The 16347-nt window shown below is 40.9% G+C and overlaps 1 protein-coding gene across 1 annotated transcript in view; it reads left to right on the top strand.

The window, feature by feature from the left end:
* Nucleotides 1–16347, top strand: part of COL4A1 (collagen type IV alpha 1 chain) — a 154560-nt gene that overhangs the window by 56271 nt on the left and 81942 nt on the right. Inside the window, exon 2 of the mRNA XM_037125658.2 lies at nt 6944–7006. Coding sequence (XP_036981553.2) covers nt 6944–7006 — 63 coding nt within the window. The remainder of the gene's footprint in view (nt 1–6943; nt 7007–16347) is intronic.

The following is a 16347-nucleotide window of genomic DNA, read 5'->3' as shown; positions in this document are numbered from 1 at the left end:
AGCCAGATCACCAGCCAGAATGTTTCCAGAAGCCAAGACCTGCCTTGGGTCTCCTCCCCATCACTAGTAACCCCCAAGAGTAGCCACTGCTAACTTCATTTTGTTTCATTTTAAACTTTACATCAACCTAAATGGACTCACCCAGTGTATTCTTTTGTGCCCTGCTTCCGTTTGCTCAGTATTCCGCCCGTGAGAGTCGTCCATGTCGAAGCCGGTGTGCGCACCGCGTGGGGCTTCAGTCTGTGAATGCACGTGATTGTGTGTTTTCCACGTTCTGCTGTTCCCTGTGGGGCTGCCATGTACAGTGTGCTGCTGTGAGCACTTTTGAGTGGGCCTTTAATAAAAAGTTAAGTACAACAAAGTGAAAACATTTAAGTTCACAGCTCAATGAAGTTTTACAAATGCAACCACCCACCCATATAATGACTAGACTGATGAAGCAGAGAGTGTTTCTGGAAACTTCCTTTGTGCCCGTTAGTCCAGCCCCACCGAAGGTCACCGCTATTCTGACTTCTTTCACCAAAGATAATTTCACTGTCCTTGAAATGCCTGCAGTGGGACCATCTGGCGTGCCTTCTGTTGAAGAAGTTTAAGATTCAGGGCGATCCTCTCAGGGTGGGGAGTGCATGGAACTGTAGGGAGTTGTTTTCCAGAAACTCATGGTAATAAGCAAAATTTTAAAACAAGAGTTACCAAAAATAGCGTATGCTAGTTAAAAATCACAAACAGGGTTAAAGTTAGGAAATAAATATTAAAATCCTCCACATATACTCCATATTTTTAAATTTTTTTTTAATCCAAGAAAGAGTGTGTTTGTTGCCTGTTATTTATTTATTTTTTGGTAGTCATCTTTCATTCATCACACCTGCATTTTTTTATTTATTAATTTTTAGAGAGAGGGGAAGGGAAGGAGAAAGAGTGGGAGAGAAATATCAATGTATGGTTGCCTCTCATGCGTCCTCTGATGGGAACTGGCCTGCAACCCAGGCATGTGCCCTGACTGGAAATCGAACCGCGATACTCTGGTTCGCAGGCCCGAGCTCAATCCACTGAGCTACACCAGCCAGGGACACCTGCATTTTTTCGTAATGAAGTAGAATTAAAAATGAGAGAATTGAAGAGTTCAAACTTTCGCAGCTCATGATGAAGGTGAACAACGTTTTATTAAAATGGTTGCAGTAGTAAAAACGTGCGAACCTGGCTCTGACGCCCACGGGCAGGCGGCGCGGTGAGGCATCCGCTGGAGCCGATTGCTGGGAAAGAGGTGTGTGAATGCTCGGCTTCTGCAGACGCTGCCAGACAGATTTCCAAAGCGGTCACCCCCCTGGAGAACCTCACCAGGCAGGTCTGGGAGCTCCACTTTCGGTTTCTGCACACTTTTAATTTCTGCTCGAGTGGCCCTAATAAATATTTTTGTCTCCATATATTTCTCTAGTTGGATATGTATACTTATTCAAAAGATTCTCTGGAGAAATGCTACCATCCAAGAGAAAATTGTGGTAGTAATATCACCACAAAACTATTCTGACATTTTGCACAACATAGGGAATGTGAAAAAGAATTTGAAAGATAAGCTGTTTAGACTTGGCAGATCTCCACATGTCCCTATTTGGTGGGATGTGAAACACATAAAAATTGTTGAAGCGGTGATGTTAAAGGTCTGCCTCCCACCAGAAGCAAGAAGAAACTCAAAGTGGAGGATTTCACTTTGCTCGGATCATTCCAAATGTACTTTTGTGCAGTACTTATGTCACAGATAACAAGTTGGCACCATAGTGCTCGCCCTCGTTCGCTTGCTCCGTCACACACACAGCAGGACGTGTCCTCGGGTTAAGTAAAAGGCACCCTCTAAACCAGATCAGTCCGCCCTCCCCTTCCTGCATCCCCAGGTGGAACTCACTTTAATGTTGAGAAGAACCCCCATCGTTCCATAGAACAGAGAAAGACTGGAAATAGGTTTAATTAAGCTTTAAATAGGCTTTATTTAATAGGCACATGAAAGTCATTGACCTCCATTATTTCCCTTCCTTCTTTGGCACTAGTGCTCTATATCATAAATCTTTGGGAATTAGTAGAATTTAACATACTTTATAGGATTAATGCTGATAGTTTGACTCTGAAAAAATCTTTTAATTGGGGCGTGGCTGTAAATTTGAATAATATCAATTGCTTTATCGTACGTGCCCTGAAAAATATTGTAAAGAGACTTGTATAGAAGATAAAAGGTACTTGCTTTAGGGATTATTTTGTTGTCTCTTTTTGCATTCCTTTCAAATTGTATTATTTGTTTGTGTTTAAAGTCGATCTCTGCTGTTGATGTAGTATGTGCCTATGCGTATCTGACAGACTTCTCATAGAACTGATGTATTTTTTCTGTTTCAAATGCAATTAATTCTGTTCACCTTCCGTCTGAAGGTCACTTATTCTACTCTTATGGTAAATATTGGCTCAATGGTCTACTGGAAAGAGGCTAAAAGGACCGTGAACATTGACTTGATTTTCATTCTTTTCTACAGCTTTAAGGGTGTAAATGACAATGTTTTCCCCCTGAGAGCTTTCTGGGGTTCTCTTTTCCCCAATGGCCCTGGTGACTCATGCAGTTTTTGGCCTTCAATGGTTTCTTTTATAAGGGAGACCAAGAGTCACAACTCTTTGACCTTTGGGATCTTCAGCCACATTCCCCATGACCGACTTGTCTGCCATGACAATTTGGCTTAAGCAATTGCCTTACGGGAAGAAAGCACAGACATTGCTGTAGGGACTTGGAGCTAATTTACTTGACGCCAGCACTCCAATGAGGGGAAAGGCGGAGAGAAAGAGTGTGAGTACTTCACAAAATGTACGAGTTCTTCCCTTTCTAGAATCTGAAACAGATGGGATGGGAACTAGTTGAATGAGGCCCAATATATTTCAGATGTTGGGAAAAATGAGCAGCCTTGCAAATTCCCTCAGATGTGCAGCCAGTAGGGAGCTGTTTGAGTCTGTGAGACTATGTATATCTTTTGATATTGCTGAGAGGTCCAGATGCAAAATGTAATTCCTCAGGAAGTCATGAAATTCATGACGTAGCATTTAACATGTAGGTCACCAAAGAAATTATGAATCTGGGCAACTCATAGTTTATTTGTCCTTTCAGACATAGTAATTCACAATGGAAGACTGAGATTTGCATTACTCAAGGCTTTTATTTTAATTAAATCATGTATTACACGTGATTAAAAAGGGATGCTCAGGGTATCATTGGTATTCTTTTTAGCCGTGCATGCTTGAATCGCAACTAAAACACCTCTCTGTATGGTTGGGTGACAGCCAGCACTGGCCATTCTGTGATAGCAGTTGTAAAGGACTGAGTAGTCATATTTCAAAATTGATTTTTAGCAAAGTAAATGTCAAGCTTGTGATTTTTGCTAGTTACTCTAAAAATTAGGTGTTTTTTCCCCCTTAAAAATAGAGCCATTTACATCAAATGCTAGGCTGCCTAGTATGTTTAACAAACATCATGGTCTAAAAATGCTTTTTGTTCTGAAAAGGTGACCATAATTTAGTTACTCTAAGAATGATCAATTCTTTGGAATTGTCTTCCGGGGCCAGAATTGGTACTAAAATCTCCCAAATGAATAAAACAGATGAGAAAATGTGAATGTCTTTGGTCTGAGAATTGAAGACAAATTTTACTTGATATGAGCTGGTGGGGACAGGTTGAGGGTCCTTTACTTCTGTAACAGAGCCCGCAGAAAGGCTTTAGGCCTTTATTTTTTATTTCAGATTTCCCTCAGTGGTTGTCGTGACCAAGTGCTGCCCAGGGCAAAACGGATCATCTGTTACCCACATGCTGGGTGTGTTTCTGTGGCAGAGACTCATAAGCAACTTGACCCCAAGATCCACAATTGTGCCCCTGTAACCTCTTATCTGGTGTCCCCTGCCATTAAGGCATTTACTGATAGCTTAAGGGAACAGTTCCAGGAAATTCAGTTTTATAACTTCCCTCCAATTGAATAAAGATAAGCCTCTGAGATTTTATCAACATTTTATAAGAGAAAACTCCAGAATCACCATATAGCCATGTTCAGCTTCAGTCATTGGATTCCTGTCTAATTAGAAGTTTAGAGAAACTCTAAGTAGAAAAGCCCGCACCGCTCAGGCCCTTGTTGGGTTTCTGCCAGCTAAGCTCCCGTGGTGGGTAGACAAATAAATACTGGACAAATGAATGAGTCTTCGTCTGGTTGGGTTTTCCTTCTGGTACCTGTAGGAGTGAAATGGAGTTTAGCAGAGTTTAAAGAGCAGAGATGGGTTTCTGAACCTGAGTCAGAAGCAGGAAAGTTGTGGGAAGTGGGGTAGTGACAGAGGGGAGGCCAACTTGGAGCCCCAGTGACTGAGAGCTGCCTCACTTGTGGGCTTTCCTGGTCCGAGGGCTAACCTAGCAGCTCTGGGCAGCTCTGGGGAGCCCTGCACCCCTGAGGACCTCCATTCTTCTCTGTCTAGTGTGGTGATCTGGAGTGGTCTCACAATCATTGCCAAGTTCCCTTTTTGGAGTTTTTCCCCGCGGGGCTGCTGTGCAGCAAGCAGTACATTGTGAGTTGACACGCCAGTGCCATTGGATTGTTATCTGCAGTGGTTAGTGTAAGGATGAGTAAGTGGAAACCAGCACCACCGATAAAACAACAGTAATTGGGTACCTGCTACTCTAGTTCATGGATTCTGAGATATGCCTATTTATTAGTATTTTAACAACTCTGAAATTGGGGTAGATCTGACAGTTGATGATGTGTCAACGTGCGGTCAGTGCTGTTCTTTATTGTCAGTTTTACAACCGATGTGGTCTCAGTGAAATACAGTCTGTATCAGGTTCATTGAGAGGGTCTGGTCCTGCCCCTGAAGTGTTCATGGGGTACTGGGGAGACACACATGTAAAGGAGTATAAGGAAACACAACAAATGTTGCAGGAGAGGCACGTAGTCAAACATTGTTTTTAATCCTCTCCTGAGGATGTATATACTTATTGATTCCACAGATAGGAGAAGGGGAAGAGAGAGAGGGAGGTGGGAGGGAGAGAGAGAAACATCAGTGTGAGAAACAAACATCAGTGTGAGAAAACATTGACCAGTTGTCTCTTGAATGCTCACTGACCAGGGACTGAACTGCAACCCAGGCATGTGCCCTGACTAGGACTCGAACCCATGACCTTTCAGTTTATGGGACAGCACTCCAACCAACTGAACCACACTGGCCAGGGCCATGTAGTCAACATTTTATGAAAACCTAGGTAGAGAGCAGTCAGTGCTCACCTGGGATTGGACAAGAGATGGTGATGCTGAGTGAGGTACCCTTCTTGAGCCTCTCAGTACTTGTATTTGTGCATTTGGAATGAACCTTCTGGAGCACAGGTTTAAGTCTTTGGTCACCAAAACCCAGAATGTGAAGTAAACTATCAACATGGATTGATTTAATATGTTAGGAGGTAATGAGAGCACATGCTGAAAATTGCCTAAAATGTGAGCCAGGGGAAAGAAACAAAACCATAATTTCAGGAGTCTGGATTATTCTCACTTGTTCCCACTTGCAAAATATAAAATTAAGAACAGTTTACTGTCTTGGAGGGACCTTTCAGATTTCACTTACAAAATACCTATTTTCAGATATGGTTTTTAAAAGATTTTATTTATTTTTGTAAGGAAGGGAAGGAAGGGAGAGAGGGAAACATCCATCAGTTGCCTCTCACTAGCCCCCAACTGGGAACAGTGCCCTGACTGGGGATAAACCAGGGACCTTTGGTTCACGCCGTTAATCCACTGGGCCCCACCTGCCAGGGCTCAGATACAGTTGTTTTATGCAGAAGATCTCCGTGGCAATGGAGCAAAGAGAAGTGTATTGTTTAAAAATAGATTTCGCCTGATCACAATGCTATTAACAGTATGGTTTTATTTTCAAGAAACATATCAGTTGAAGCAGAATTTAGCTATACATTTTTATCTCAGATTTAACAGCTTATTAAAATTATTTCTATCATACCCTCTTACATTCTGTCCACAATACCTCTATTTTGGTTTAAAATTTGGATTTTTCTAAGGAAATTGCAAATGTATGAAGGTACTGTCATATGTTTGACTTTTAGTGTGTTGCAAGCTTTACGCAATGACAGTTGGATGCTAATCTCGACATCCTTGCATGTTATATTACGCCTCCCAATTCAGTTTTCAATCTCTAAAATGGGGATGATAGTTGATTGTTTTTAGCACCCTGTGGGCATTTGAACATGTTAGCTCCCTTCTTCTCCAGCTTTTATTACATGCTTGAATTCTTTTTCATGCAATTCTGACATTAATTTATATGCTAGAAATGAATTACAAGGAACGTTTAGTTGTTGATCTTTAATTGAACATTCAAGCTTTAATTGAGTTAAAAATCAGTTCTTTAGGGTTTGGGCTTAAAAATAAGCCCCTTCATTTATTTACTTTTTGCACAAATATCTGGTTAATTTTTTTTTTTTTCTTGCATGCCTGAATTTCCCTGGGATTGAGAGGGCCAAAGCATGGACTCTGCCCTCCTAAGTTATCTCTCATGGTCTCAGGTCTTCAACTCCTAAATCAGAAATATGATGCTTTTATCGCCTTACAAATACGTCGTGTCCTGTTCCCATGATCTCTTGGAGAGTCCATTTCAAAAAGTAGACGTGACAATCTTCACTTTTTGGAGTAAGCACTGCTCTGATGTGCGCTGCTCCAGGACTGCCGTTTCGTCTGTTAGGGCAAGAGAGACGGACCATGGGACTCGGAGGCGACAGCGCCATTAGCACAGACGCAGATGCCACATGTGAAGACCGTGTTTATGATGTCAGGGTAGCACTTTTCCCATTATTAGGCGAAGATGCCACAATCATTTCGGTTCATATGGATCTCGATTTACAAAAGTTCTTCCACTTACAGACTTTTTCTTTTATTTCCAGGGTGGTGGTTGTGCCGGCTCTGGCTGTGGGAAATGCGACTGCCACGGAGTGAAGGGACAAAAGGTAAGTAGCCGACAATTCAACGACAGTTCCTTTTGAGTTGTCATTAATGTGGAATTTATTAGAAAGTACATTTAAACCAATCAAGTAATCAGCAGTTCATGTTAAAGCCTTATTACTACTTTAATACTTTCCCCAGAGTAATATAAATGAAGCAAAACCAGGTTTAATATTATTGCTAAAAAAATCTTAACAATTACTCCTCAAAGATTGTAATAATTAGTGGAAATTAATGTTCCACTAATTATTGATTAGTGGAAAGGGGATTTTGTTCATTTTTCTCTTTTCACTCAAGAAGGAACAAGTATGTTGGAAGAAAATCTAAGTTCATATTTTTCTTTGGAATTAATGTATAAGAACAAAATTTAGGTTTTTTTCCTGAAAAAAATAAGAAATTGCTGTTGAACTTGTGGGCTCTCCATGGAAGTTACTATGTTAAACAATATTTAATTTATAAATAACACACTTATCTAGATTTATTTACAGCAACAGTAAGTATTTATTGTGTCCCAAATGGAAAGTTAAAATGCTTTTCTCCACTCAAGCACTCTTCTTCCCTCTCGTTAAGAATCACAGCTCATTTTCTTTGCAAGGCAAGTCATATTGTGCATTTCAGACATGAGAGAGGATACCTGTGTGGTTTTTACCTGGGGACAGTGTGTACCTTTAAACTCTCCAGGAGTCACCATGGAAACCAGGCATGGCAGTGAGAAAACATGGCCAGTAACCCAGCCAGCTTCCCCTGTGGAAGCACATGGTGCGGACTGCAGTGAGCTGCCCTGGACCACTGCCTGCTCTCGGGAGCTGAAGGTGTCAGCCGGGCCAGCATGAGAATTTTTCTCTCACTCACAGCCTGCCTGAAGGTTTACAGGGTCCCAGACTCAGAGTTTTGAAATTCAGCGAATTCCGTTTTACAGAAAACTCTGTCATTTCTTTTTAACTACTTGCTAAAATACCAATGTTATTCTTAAAGAAAAACATGCTGATGGTTGGTGGCACTGGTATTGCCTGGATAGTTTTCAGATAAATGAAAGATGTGAAAACATTTTTACATTTCATATCAATTTTATCAACTGTTGGGTAGGCAAAAAAGTCTATTTAGTTTTTTTCCCTAAAATAAAAGACACATTTTTCATTTTCACTAAAACCTTTATTGATTTGGGTATTTTAAGTATGTTGCTACCTCACACATGGTATAACATTCTCAATTAATGATTCGATTTGATTGCTATCTACTTCAACTGGGCCACCCAAACATGGAGCGTTGTCCAGTGAGAAATCTCTAGCATGAAACTTTGCAAACCACTCTTGACACACTTGGTCAGTCACAGCACCTTCTCCATACACAGAGAGCACAAATCTTTTTTTGTGTTTCAATTGCATTTTTTGCTTAGTCAAAATAATAAAGCATAATATACCAATAATGTTGCTTCGTTTCTTCCATTTTCAATATTAAAATGGCTACACATAAATTCACCAATCTTGGTAAGTTTTTTTTAAATGCAGACTTACATATAGCTGCCATAATACAGTCTAGCAAAACTTTTGAAATGAAATTAAAGATAACTAAGTGCTACTAGAGCCATCTTATGGAAAAAACCAGATGAACTTTTTGGCTGATCCAGTATAGTTCATCCTCATGGGCTGTTCATTTTCTTACTTGGGGAGTTTTTCTAGCTAGGTCAAGTGTGCATTCTCAAGAGTTACTTTAAAGTTAGAGCAAGTATGTTCATACCACAAAGATCCTTTTTAAAAAAAATCTAACTTGAATTACATATAAGCTCTCTGCACTAACAAAAAAATTCTTACAACTATAAAAAGTAAAACATTCAGATGCCAACAAATAGGAGATGAAGGCCTATCTCAACTACTAAGTTTTTCCTGTAACCTAAAGCACCTGGAGAGGGGCAGACAGAACCGGTATTTCTCACTCTTACAAAGGCAGGGTCAGCCCACCGACTTTGATTTCCTCTCCCAAGTAGCCCCTGACCCCCAGGGCACTCACATGTGGCTCTGGTGCTTTTCAGACTTCTGTGCATGCATTTTCTAGCCCGATTTATTTTAATTATTACCAAAATCCACCCATTAATATGTAACAAAGTAGACTAATCCACCTATACCTTTCCAGATATTTTCAGCTGATTTCTTTATAACTTGATGATAGCTAGTGAGGGACTTGGCCCACTTCAGTTCAGAGTTGCTCAAACATACTTAGACGAGGCAGGGGCACATCTGAGTCACAGATGTGACTAGCACCCAACCCAGCAGGGAAAGGGTCTTTAAACATTTCTTGTCAGCATTGAGCCTCGATGAAACCCTTGCTGTGGCCCGTATACACTCATCTGGCCCCAGCTGGTGATCAGTGTGACGTTCAGGGGGCTCTGCTTCCACTTTGTCTTGGAAAGGTCAAGGGCAGGAGAGTGTTAGAGAAGACGTGCCCTTGGATTGTGACACTTTCTTGTGATGAGGGCTCAGGTCAGCCTGCTACTGTGACCAGCCCAAGCCTTGAAATTGGAAAACCCCAGAGCTCCTGTTGGGCCGGGGGGAGAGGGTGTGCAACTCCGCACTTCCTAGCAAGGACATCGGAGGTGCGGGGCCTAGGACCTCCGTGACCTTTCCTGGCCTGACCTTGTTCCCGCGTGGTCTCCTCCATTGCCTGTTTTCAACTTTTTGTGTTATTATTAAGTAAAGACTATTTAAAATAATAACTTACTGGGCGGCTTATAAACTAAACCATTCAAAGTCCAATTATTGAATGGATTCAAAGGCCTCTTGAAATCTGGGGGAATGGCTGAATGATTTAGAATTATGGCTTTTTAACAAAAATCAAAGATCTGTCTTTTATCCTTTTGAGCATAAAGATTTCAGGCCCCATGGTTCACATAGTATGAGCAAGGAAGTGGTCCTTCCTCTCATGGAAAGAGGAAATTTTAAACTTCCACATATTGTCTTGGAAGTGTTGTTAAAATAATTACTTTAATGATGGGATACACCTAGAGCTTGACTGGGCTGGGGTTTCAGATCCGGTCCCATTTCTCTCTTCCCAAGGTCAGATGACAAAGAAACTTATTCTTGGCTGACAGGTCAGTGAGAGAAGTCGGTCTTCTGCAGCTGCCACTGACTCCCACCCATTCTCAAAACAAGTCCTAGGCAGGCTAATCGGGTATAAATGCAAAATGAATGAAGGGTTTAGAATCACAGTTTAAATCTGTGGTTCAAAGCGCAGGCCTATTTTTTGAGCTACTAATGAATGTCTACAATTGTCATAGGAGGTTTTTGTTATTCTCAAATGCCTACGAATTAAATGAGTTTTGACTTTTATTAAAAGTTGGGATAATGGCAGCCACATAACCCAGAAAGAATTCAAGTTACCTAACTGGGACAGAGTGTCACTGCCTTAGAAATTTGGAAATCATTGTTTCTGAGACATGTCTTTTCCACATCTTCTTGAAAAAACACTTTGACATACTGGCTGTTTAGAAGTCAACAGTGGAAATGGGAATATCTCCAGTATAAATTGCCAAATCTCTCTTGGCTAAGTCCTGCTTTCCATGGATATGTGATTAATTGACAGAATGCCTTATATTCTCCAGATAGCTAAGTAAATGTTGATGCAGCAGATTCTTAGTCATTTTATAACCCCATAGTTACCAATATAATACCGGGCGTCTTATTCTGAGTTCAACAGTTAAATTCATGGGTCCTTCACTGGAATTTAGCGACTTTGCTGAGTTGTTTATTTTCCTGCTTCCCTGGCTGGCCACTCATGTCTTCAGATGTTTTCTCTTAGGTAATTAATTTGGGTTTGTACACAATGGCTTTGTATTCTTCCTGAGGCATCAGCAGTGTGGGAATGTTATCTACTTAAACTGATTAGGGTTTTGAATGGGTGCCTACTCAGAACGAGCCAAAAGTTAAGCTCCTCTTTTGCTTGATAACCTGATTTTCTCCACTGTTTGAGATGATAGGAAAGGCCACACATTCCCAGAAGTTACTGCTATATACTTAGAAGTTAACCATTTAGATTTTGCTAAACTAGACCTTGCTTAAGAAGTTTTTCAAATAGTTTAATCATGGGAGTCCACATTTATGTAACACTGTCATTATATTCTATGACTGCTGTGTCTGAAAAAATGAACTTCACGTTAAACTAGAGGTAAAACATAGGCCTGTAAAGTCAGTAAGTTAAGTGTTAATTATCAAGTTCTAGGAGAAATGGTATAGAAAACAAATGCTACAGTTGTTCTGAGAAGAAAGTAATCCCTGTGACCTAAAGTCATAAATGAAAGGGGCAATTTAGATGAATAAGATCTAGGCAAATTATGTGTTCACTAATTCACCAGATGGACTTGGGTTTAGAATAGGGTTGTCTGTCACACATGCGCATAAAGACACATGCGGAATTTAACTACGGCACACTAATCAGAGAAAGTACCTCTGTGGACAGTTGATAAATGCTATCATAGAAAAGGTTTGATAGTTCCTCATATAAATGACACTTGAAAGGGACATTCCCAAGTCATAGTCTTAGAAGCACAGAGAGTCTTAAATAACTGAAATAGTAATTCTAGTGAATACTGGGAACTGCGTGGGTATTTCATATCTTCTCAGAATATTTTAACCTGCTGGTATCTAGAGCCTCGCCAACAATGCGGGGAAGAAGCATGTAATTGTGTTATTACTAACGAGAGGGTTTGTAAATCACAGCCCCTCTCCCCATTCTGGGTCTGCACAGCAGCGATGCAGTCATCAGTTAGTATAGTCCCAGACTGCATTCAAGGCAGAGAACTTTGAAAGTGGAATTTATGTCTTTTTGCCTAAGATGTGTGCCTTATCTGATCTGAAAGAGTTGGAGAAATCTGGCCAATCTGGAAATAATTCTGTTTCTGGCCCTGGAAATCTAGGAAAATGTTAATGTTGCTTTAGCAGTAAGTTTGTGTGAGATTCTCTTCTTTTATTGTGGTAAACGATTTGTAGATTTACTGGCCATTTAGCTCCTATACATACTGAGACAGTCAATAGATATTCAACATCAGACCTACATATAAACCTGTCTGAATGTTAACATTAAATTATGTACTGTGCTCATAAACAACAGATTTTGGCTAGGACAGGAAAATGCTGGCTTTGGAGTATTAGCACAAGAAGGAGAAAGAGGTTGATGTATATTGAACTTGTACCTTGGGTCAGACATGGCACTGAATGCTTTTTATGCTTATTATTATTATACCCTTTTTACAGCTAAAGAAAAACTAACTAGTCCAAGATTTCTCCCCTTTGGTAGTATTACACTTGGGTAGAAAAATGTTTTTATCGTGGGGTGTCCTGTGAGCTGTAGGATGTTGAACAGCATCCCTGGCCTCTACCCACCAGGTGCCAGGAGCACCCTTCCGCCCTCAATGGTGACAACCCAAGTATCTCTAGATGTGGCCAGTGTCTCCTGGGGGCTGGGGAGAGCAGGGAGCAAAATCAGCCTGGACCAAGAGCCACTGAACTAGCCTAATCTCTTGTAGTGAGTCAGAGGCCAGTAACAGGATTCAATTGCTACATAGCATTCATCAATTTCCACTTTTCAAGATAAGAAGATCCTGATCTGAGAGAACCCAACACTTTGAACTTGTGGTTCAGAGTATCCTAGAGTCTTGAGCAAGCTCCCATTGCTCCAAAACTGGATCCATGGAATATATGCTGCCCCCCTGGCCACCTATCAAGGAAAGCTCACCTTTTGAAGCCTTTCTCTGAATGGGTAGTGATGGAGGGGTCACTGGAGGACCACAAAGAAAAGAGCCTATTCCTTCAGGGCACTGGGCAGACCTCCCAGTTCATGTTCTAGAGGAACATCCTCTAGGACAGGGATGTCAAACTCATTTTCACCGGGGGCCACATCAGCCTAGTGGTTGCCTTCAAAGGGCTGAATGTAATTTCAACTCCTTAACAATTAAAGAGTAGTTACATTTATACAGTCCTAAAATTATTTTGGCCCTTTGAAGGCAACCTCAAGGCCGTTGTTGCCCCCGGTGAAAATGAGTTTGACATCCCTGCACTAAGGCTTCCATCTGGTTAAACAAGTAACCGCAGGGAAACACCTTGTCAGTGACATGGAGCAGGTCAGAGGTCATCTGCCCAAGTCTGAGCCCTGCCCCCCATCTGAGAAAGGTTAGGGGAAGCCCAGCCCAGAATGCAGCATTCATTCCATCTCCTTCAGGCCGTGTTTATTTTTTACAGCATGCAGGGCAGACTGAATTGAGGGTTTCTTAGGCCTGTGTCAAAGAGATGCATGTACATAGTGAGGGTTGGGCCCCTCCACTCCCTCCCTCCAGGAAATCCTGGCAAATACTCTGTCCTGTAGGAAGGCCCTCATTCTGGTTAAAAGGGAGTAACCTTTGTTACCTGATGGGCATGTCTCCTTGATTTTCCAGGAGGTGAACATGGCCATACTATTTATCCATTCTGGACATAGTCAAACGCTATAGTCACCAATAGTAGAGCACTGTGTACGTTATACTTCATTTATTGGCTAGTTATTCTCTTTTCATTCCCAATTATTCTTAGTACCTGTGGAGAATAGATTTAGGTCCTCAAGGATTATTAACTAACAAGATTATCTTTCGTTTTTACCAGAATATTGAAAATTTTACCCATAAATTAAATCATATTAACCATTGTTCTGAATGTTAAAGGTATCGTATTTCTTTCTATTTAATTTTTCTCCAGTAAATGAAAATAAGTATTTTCATGTAGGCTCTTTGAAACTTTTGATTAATTGACTTATTTGGACTGACTGAATTATTAATAATTATTTATTAAGCACTTACTCTGAGAGGTTCTGTAGCACATTTGAATTAGTGAAAAATTCAAAATCTAGTCTATTTCAAAAGAAATTTCATTTTCTTCCAAAATGTGTAATATATAGAGTCAAAATGTAGTAAAAACTGGTACTTAGTATAAAATGTCAGAAGGCTTATTTAATTAAAATTAAGATTTGTTTAGTTAGTGCATTGAGTGGATTTGAAATTATTCTACTATTTTTGAGACTGATTGGACATCTTTGTTTTCATGTGTTTTGAGCAGTCACCAAAGTCAATAGTGTCTAGTTCAGCCTTTCCCAAAATGTGATGCTCAGGCCACTGTGGGGTGTCAATAAATGCTTCCTTTGGGACAGAATGTGGAAGAACGTTCCAAGGACAGATAGGTTTGGGGAACTCCGAGTTGTGATTAAGTGCAGGCTTGTTTTTTCCACTTTTGGGTACCTTGGAGCCTTTAAGAAGTTTCTGAACCTTTTAAGGAATGGCACATCATGTACAGTTTCCCAAACCTATCTGATCACAGATATCACTTATTTCTCACCTCAGGAACAGCCTGTAGGAAAGAATGTTTTATTGAATAAAGGCCATGACTCTAGTGTGAATTTCACTATCTCTTTGCCCAGGGTGTTTTGTAAAGTGATTTTGATCAAGTTAACGTATTAAAAAAGGGAAATGAACTTTGACCCTCAAGTTTTCCAGTGTCACTAAAAGGATCAAGTGAAAGGTGTCCAGCATAAAAGAACTTGGGAAATTTAAAATGTTATCTGTGTGTACCTGTCATTTTAGCAGTAGTTGGATTTTAAAATTTTGATAAAAGGAGGAAAGAGTCCGCTTGCTTATCCCGTCCTGGCACAGAGCGTACGTGCACAGATGGAAAGTAGGAGGTGGACTTGCGCCGCCTGTGGCAGAAGCTCTCCCGGAACCCAAATTAAAGAGATACTGGGATGTGTTTAGAATCATAGCACTATTTGTTAGGAAGTGTGTTTGTAGCTTTTGGATGCTTTTGGTAGAGGAAAAATGAAATGTACTCACTTGGGAGGTCTGTCTGGAAACATCATCCAATTTCTAGTCAGTGTTGTGGCTTTATCTTCCATTTCCAGAATCGTTATCCCTTGAAATTGAAGGGAAACCAGCTCTCCCTTTATTCACTTCCCCAGCATTTTGTTAACTGTTTTTCCTGATGTACAACATGTACAAACTCCTGTCCACCCCTGGCCAATTTTTCTTCTTCTAGATATTATTTAAAAGGAAATCTTTGAGGCATGTCACTTACTTTTTGCCTTATCATGGGTTTCAGCCCTCCAGTGTGTCTGTTTTAATCACTTGGGGACCCACTGGTGTTCACCACAGGACCCGATGGCATGTTAGCTGGTTATTTGGGTCCATACGTGTTTTTTTTCTGGTGTCTTGTAATACCAGGATTGCTTCCAGATGGCCTCTATTTCCTATTTCCACATAATGCACATGAATCATCATCTGGCAGAGTCATCGTGAGAATCAGTATCGTTTTCCACATTCACCTACTTTTGTCTTGTTGATAGTTCTTTGAAAATAAAGAATTTTTTTAAATGCCTGAATCCAAGGATAAAACATCAACAATATACCGTAGGGAAACCACTAAAAATGGATTTATGCAAAGCGGCTTATCTTATGCACACAAAGCCCACCATCGGACGACTGAAACATAACAGTCCCCTCCCGCAGGAGGGACGGGGGCCATCTCTTCTCTCATTTCTCTTCACTACCTAAAATCTGCTCCTTCGCCCTGTGCTTCTGAGACCCGCTAAACCTGTGATAGATTAGAATGATAAAAATCTATGTTTTTTTAATTTGCAACTATATTTGGAACGTACCTCCTCAAGAGCAGCTTCAAAAATAGTCGGTTGGTTTTTTTCCACGTTTACAAGGAGTAGTAAAAAATTAAAGGTCTTGAGTGGAATTTTGTGTCCTGTGACTTTGGAAGCCCAGAACACCTCATGTGAGTGTGCCGTCGTCAGTGTGCTGGGCCCTGACAGCCCCCGTCTTGACTATTCATGGAAAAAAATATTTTTTCTAAATATGATCCCGACAAAACATTGACTGGCAGGAATAGAGCTTTCTTTTAGAAAGAGCAAAATGAGCCTGTACGCTGTAACTCAGGATCGAAGACTGGAAACCGACCCTGACAAATGAAAAGTGGGAAGTCGGCTCTCCCCCCTGTTTGGTGGTGGTGTTTCCCGACGGCACATAATGGTGCGAGGTAATGATGCAGCGTAGGCGTGGGGAGCTGCACCCGCAGAAATGGTATTGACAGAAGCCTCATGCTTGTGAAGTGGTTCAGCACAATGTGCAATTAAACAAAGGAAGAATTAGTCAGAGGTAAGAAACAAACCAGATGACTGTGGGGAAGTGGTGTCCCTTTGTCTTCTTTCCCCTTTGGCGAACCCATTAGAAATGGTAAAGGTGGACCCAACACCGTTTGCCTGTGGCTTAGCCTGCCTCCGCTGGTTAACTGCACAATGGTATGAAAGTGTAATCCTCACCTGGCCACAAATTCTC

The sequence above is a fragment of the Artibeus jamaicensis genome, unplaced genomic scaffold, assembly GCF_021234435.1.
Source record: "Artibeus jamaicensis isolate MK-2021 breed Jamaican fruit bat unplaced genomic scaffold, CSHL_Jam_final scaffold_833, whole genome shotgun sequence".
Taxonomy (NCBI): domain Eukaryota; kingdom Metazoa; phylum Chordata; class Mammalia; order Chiroptera; family Phyllostomidae; genus Artibeus; species Artibeus jamaicensis.
This window is presented reverse-complemented; position numbering and strand designations above follow the sequence as displayed.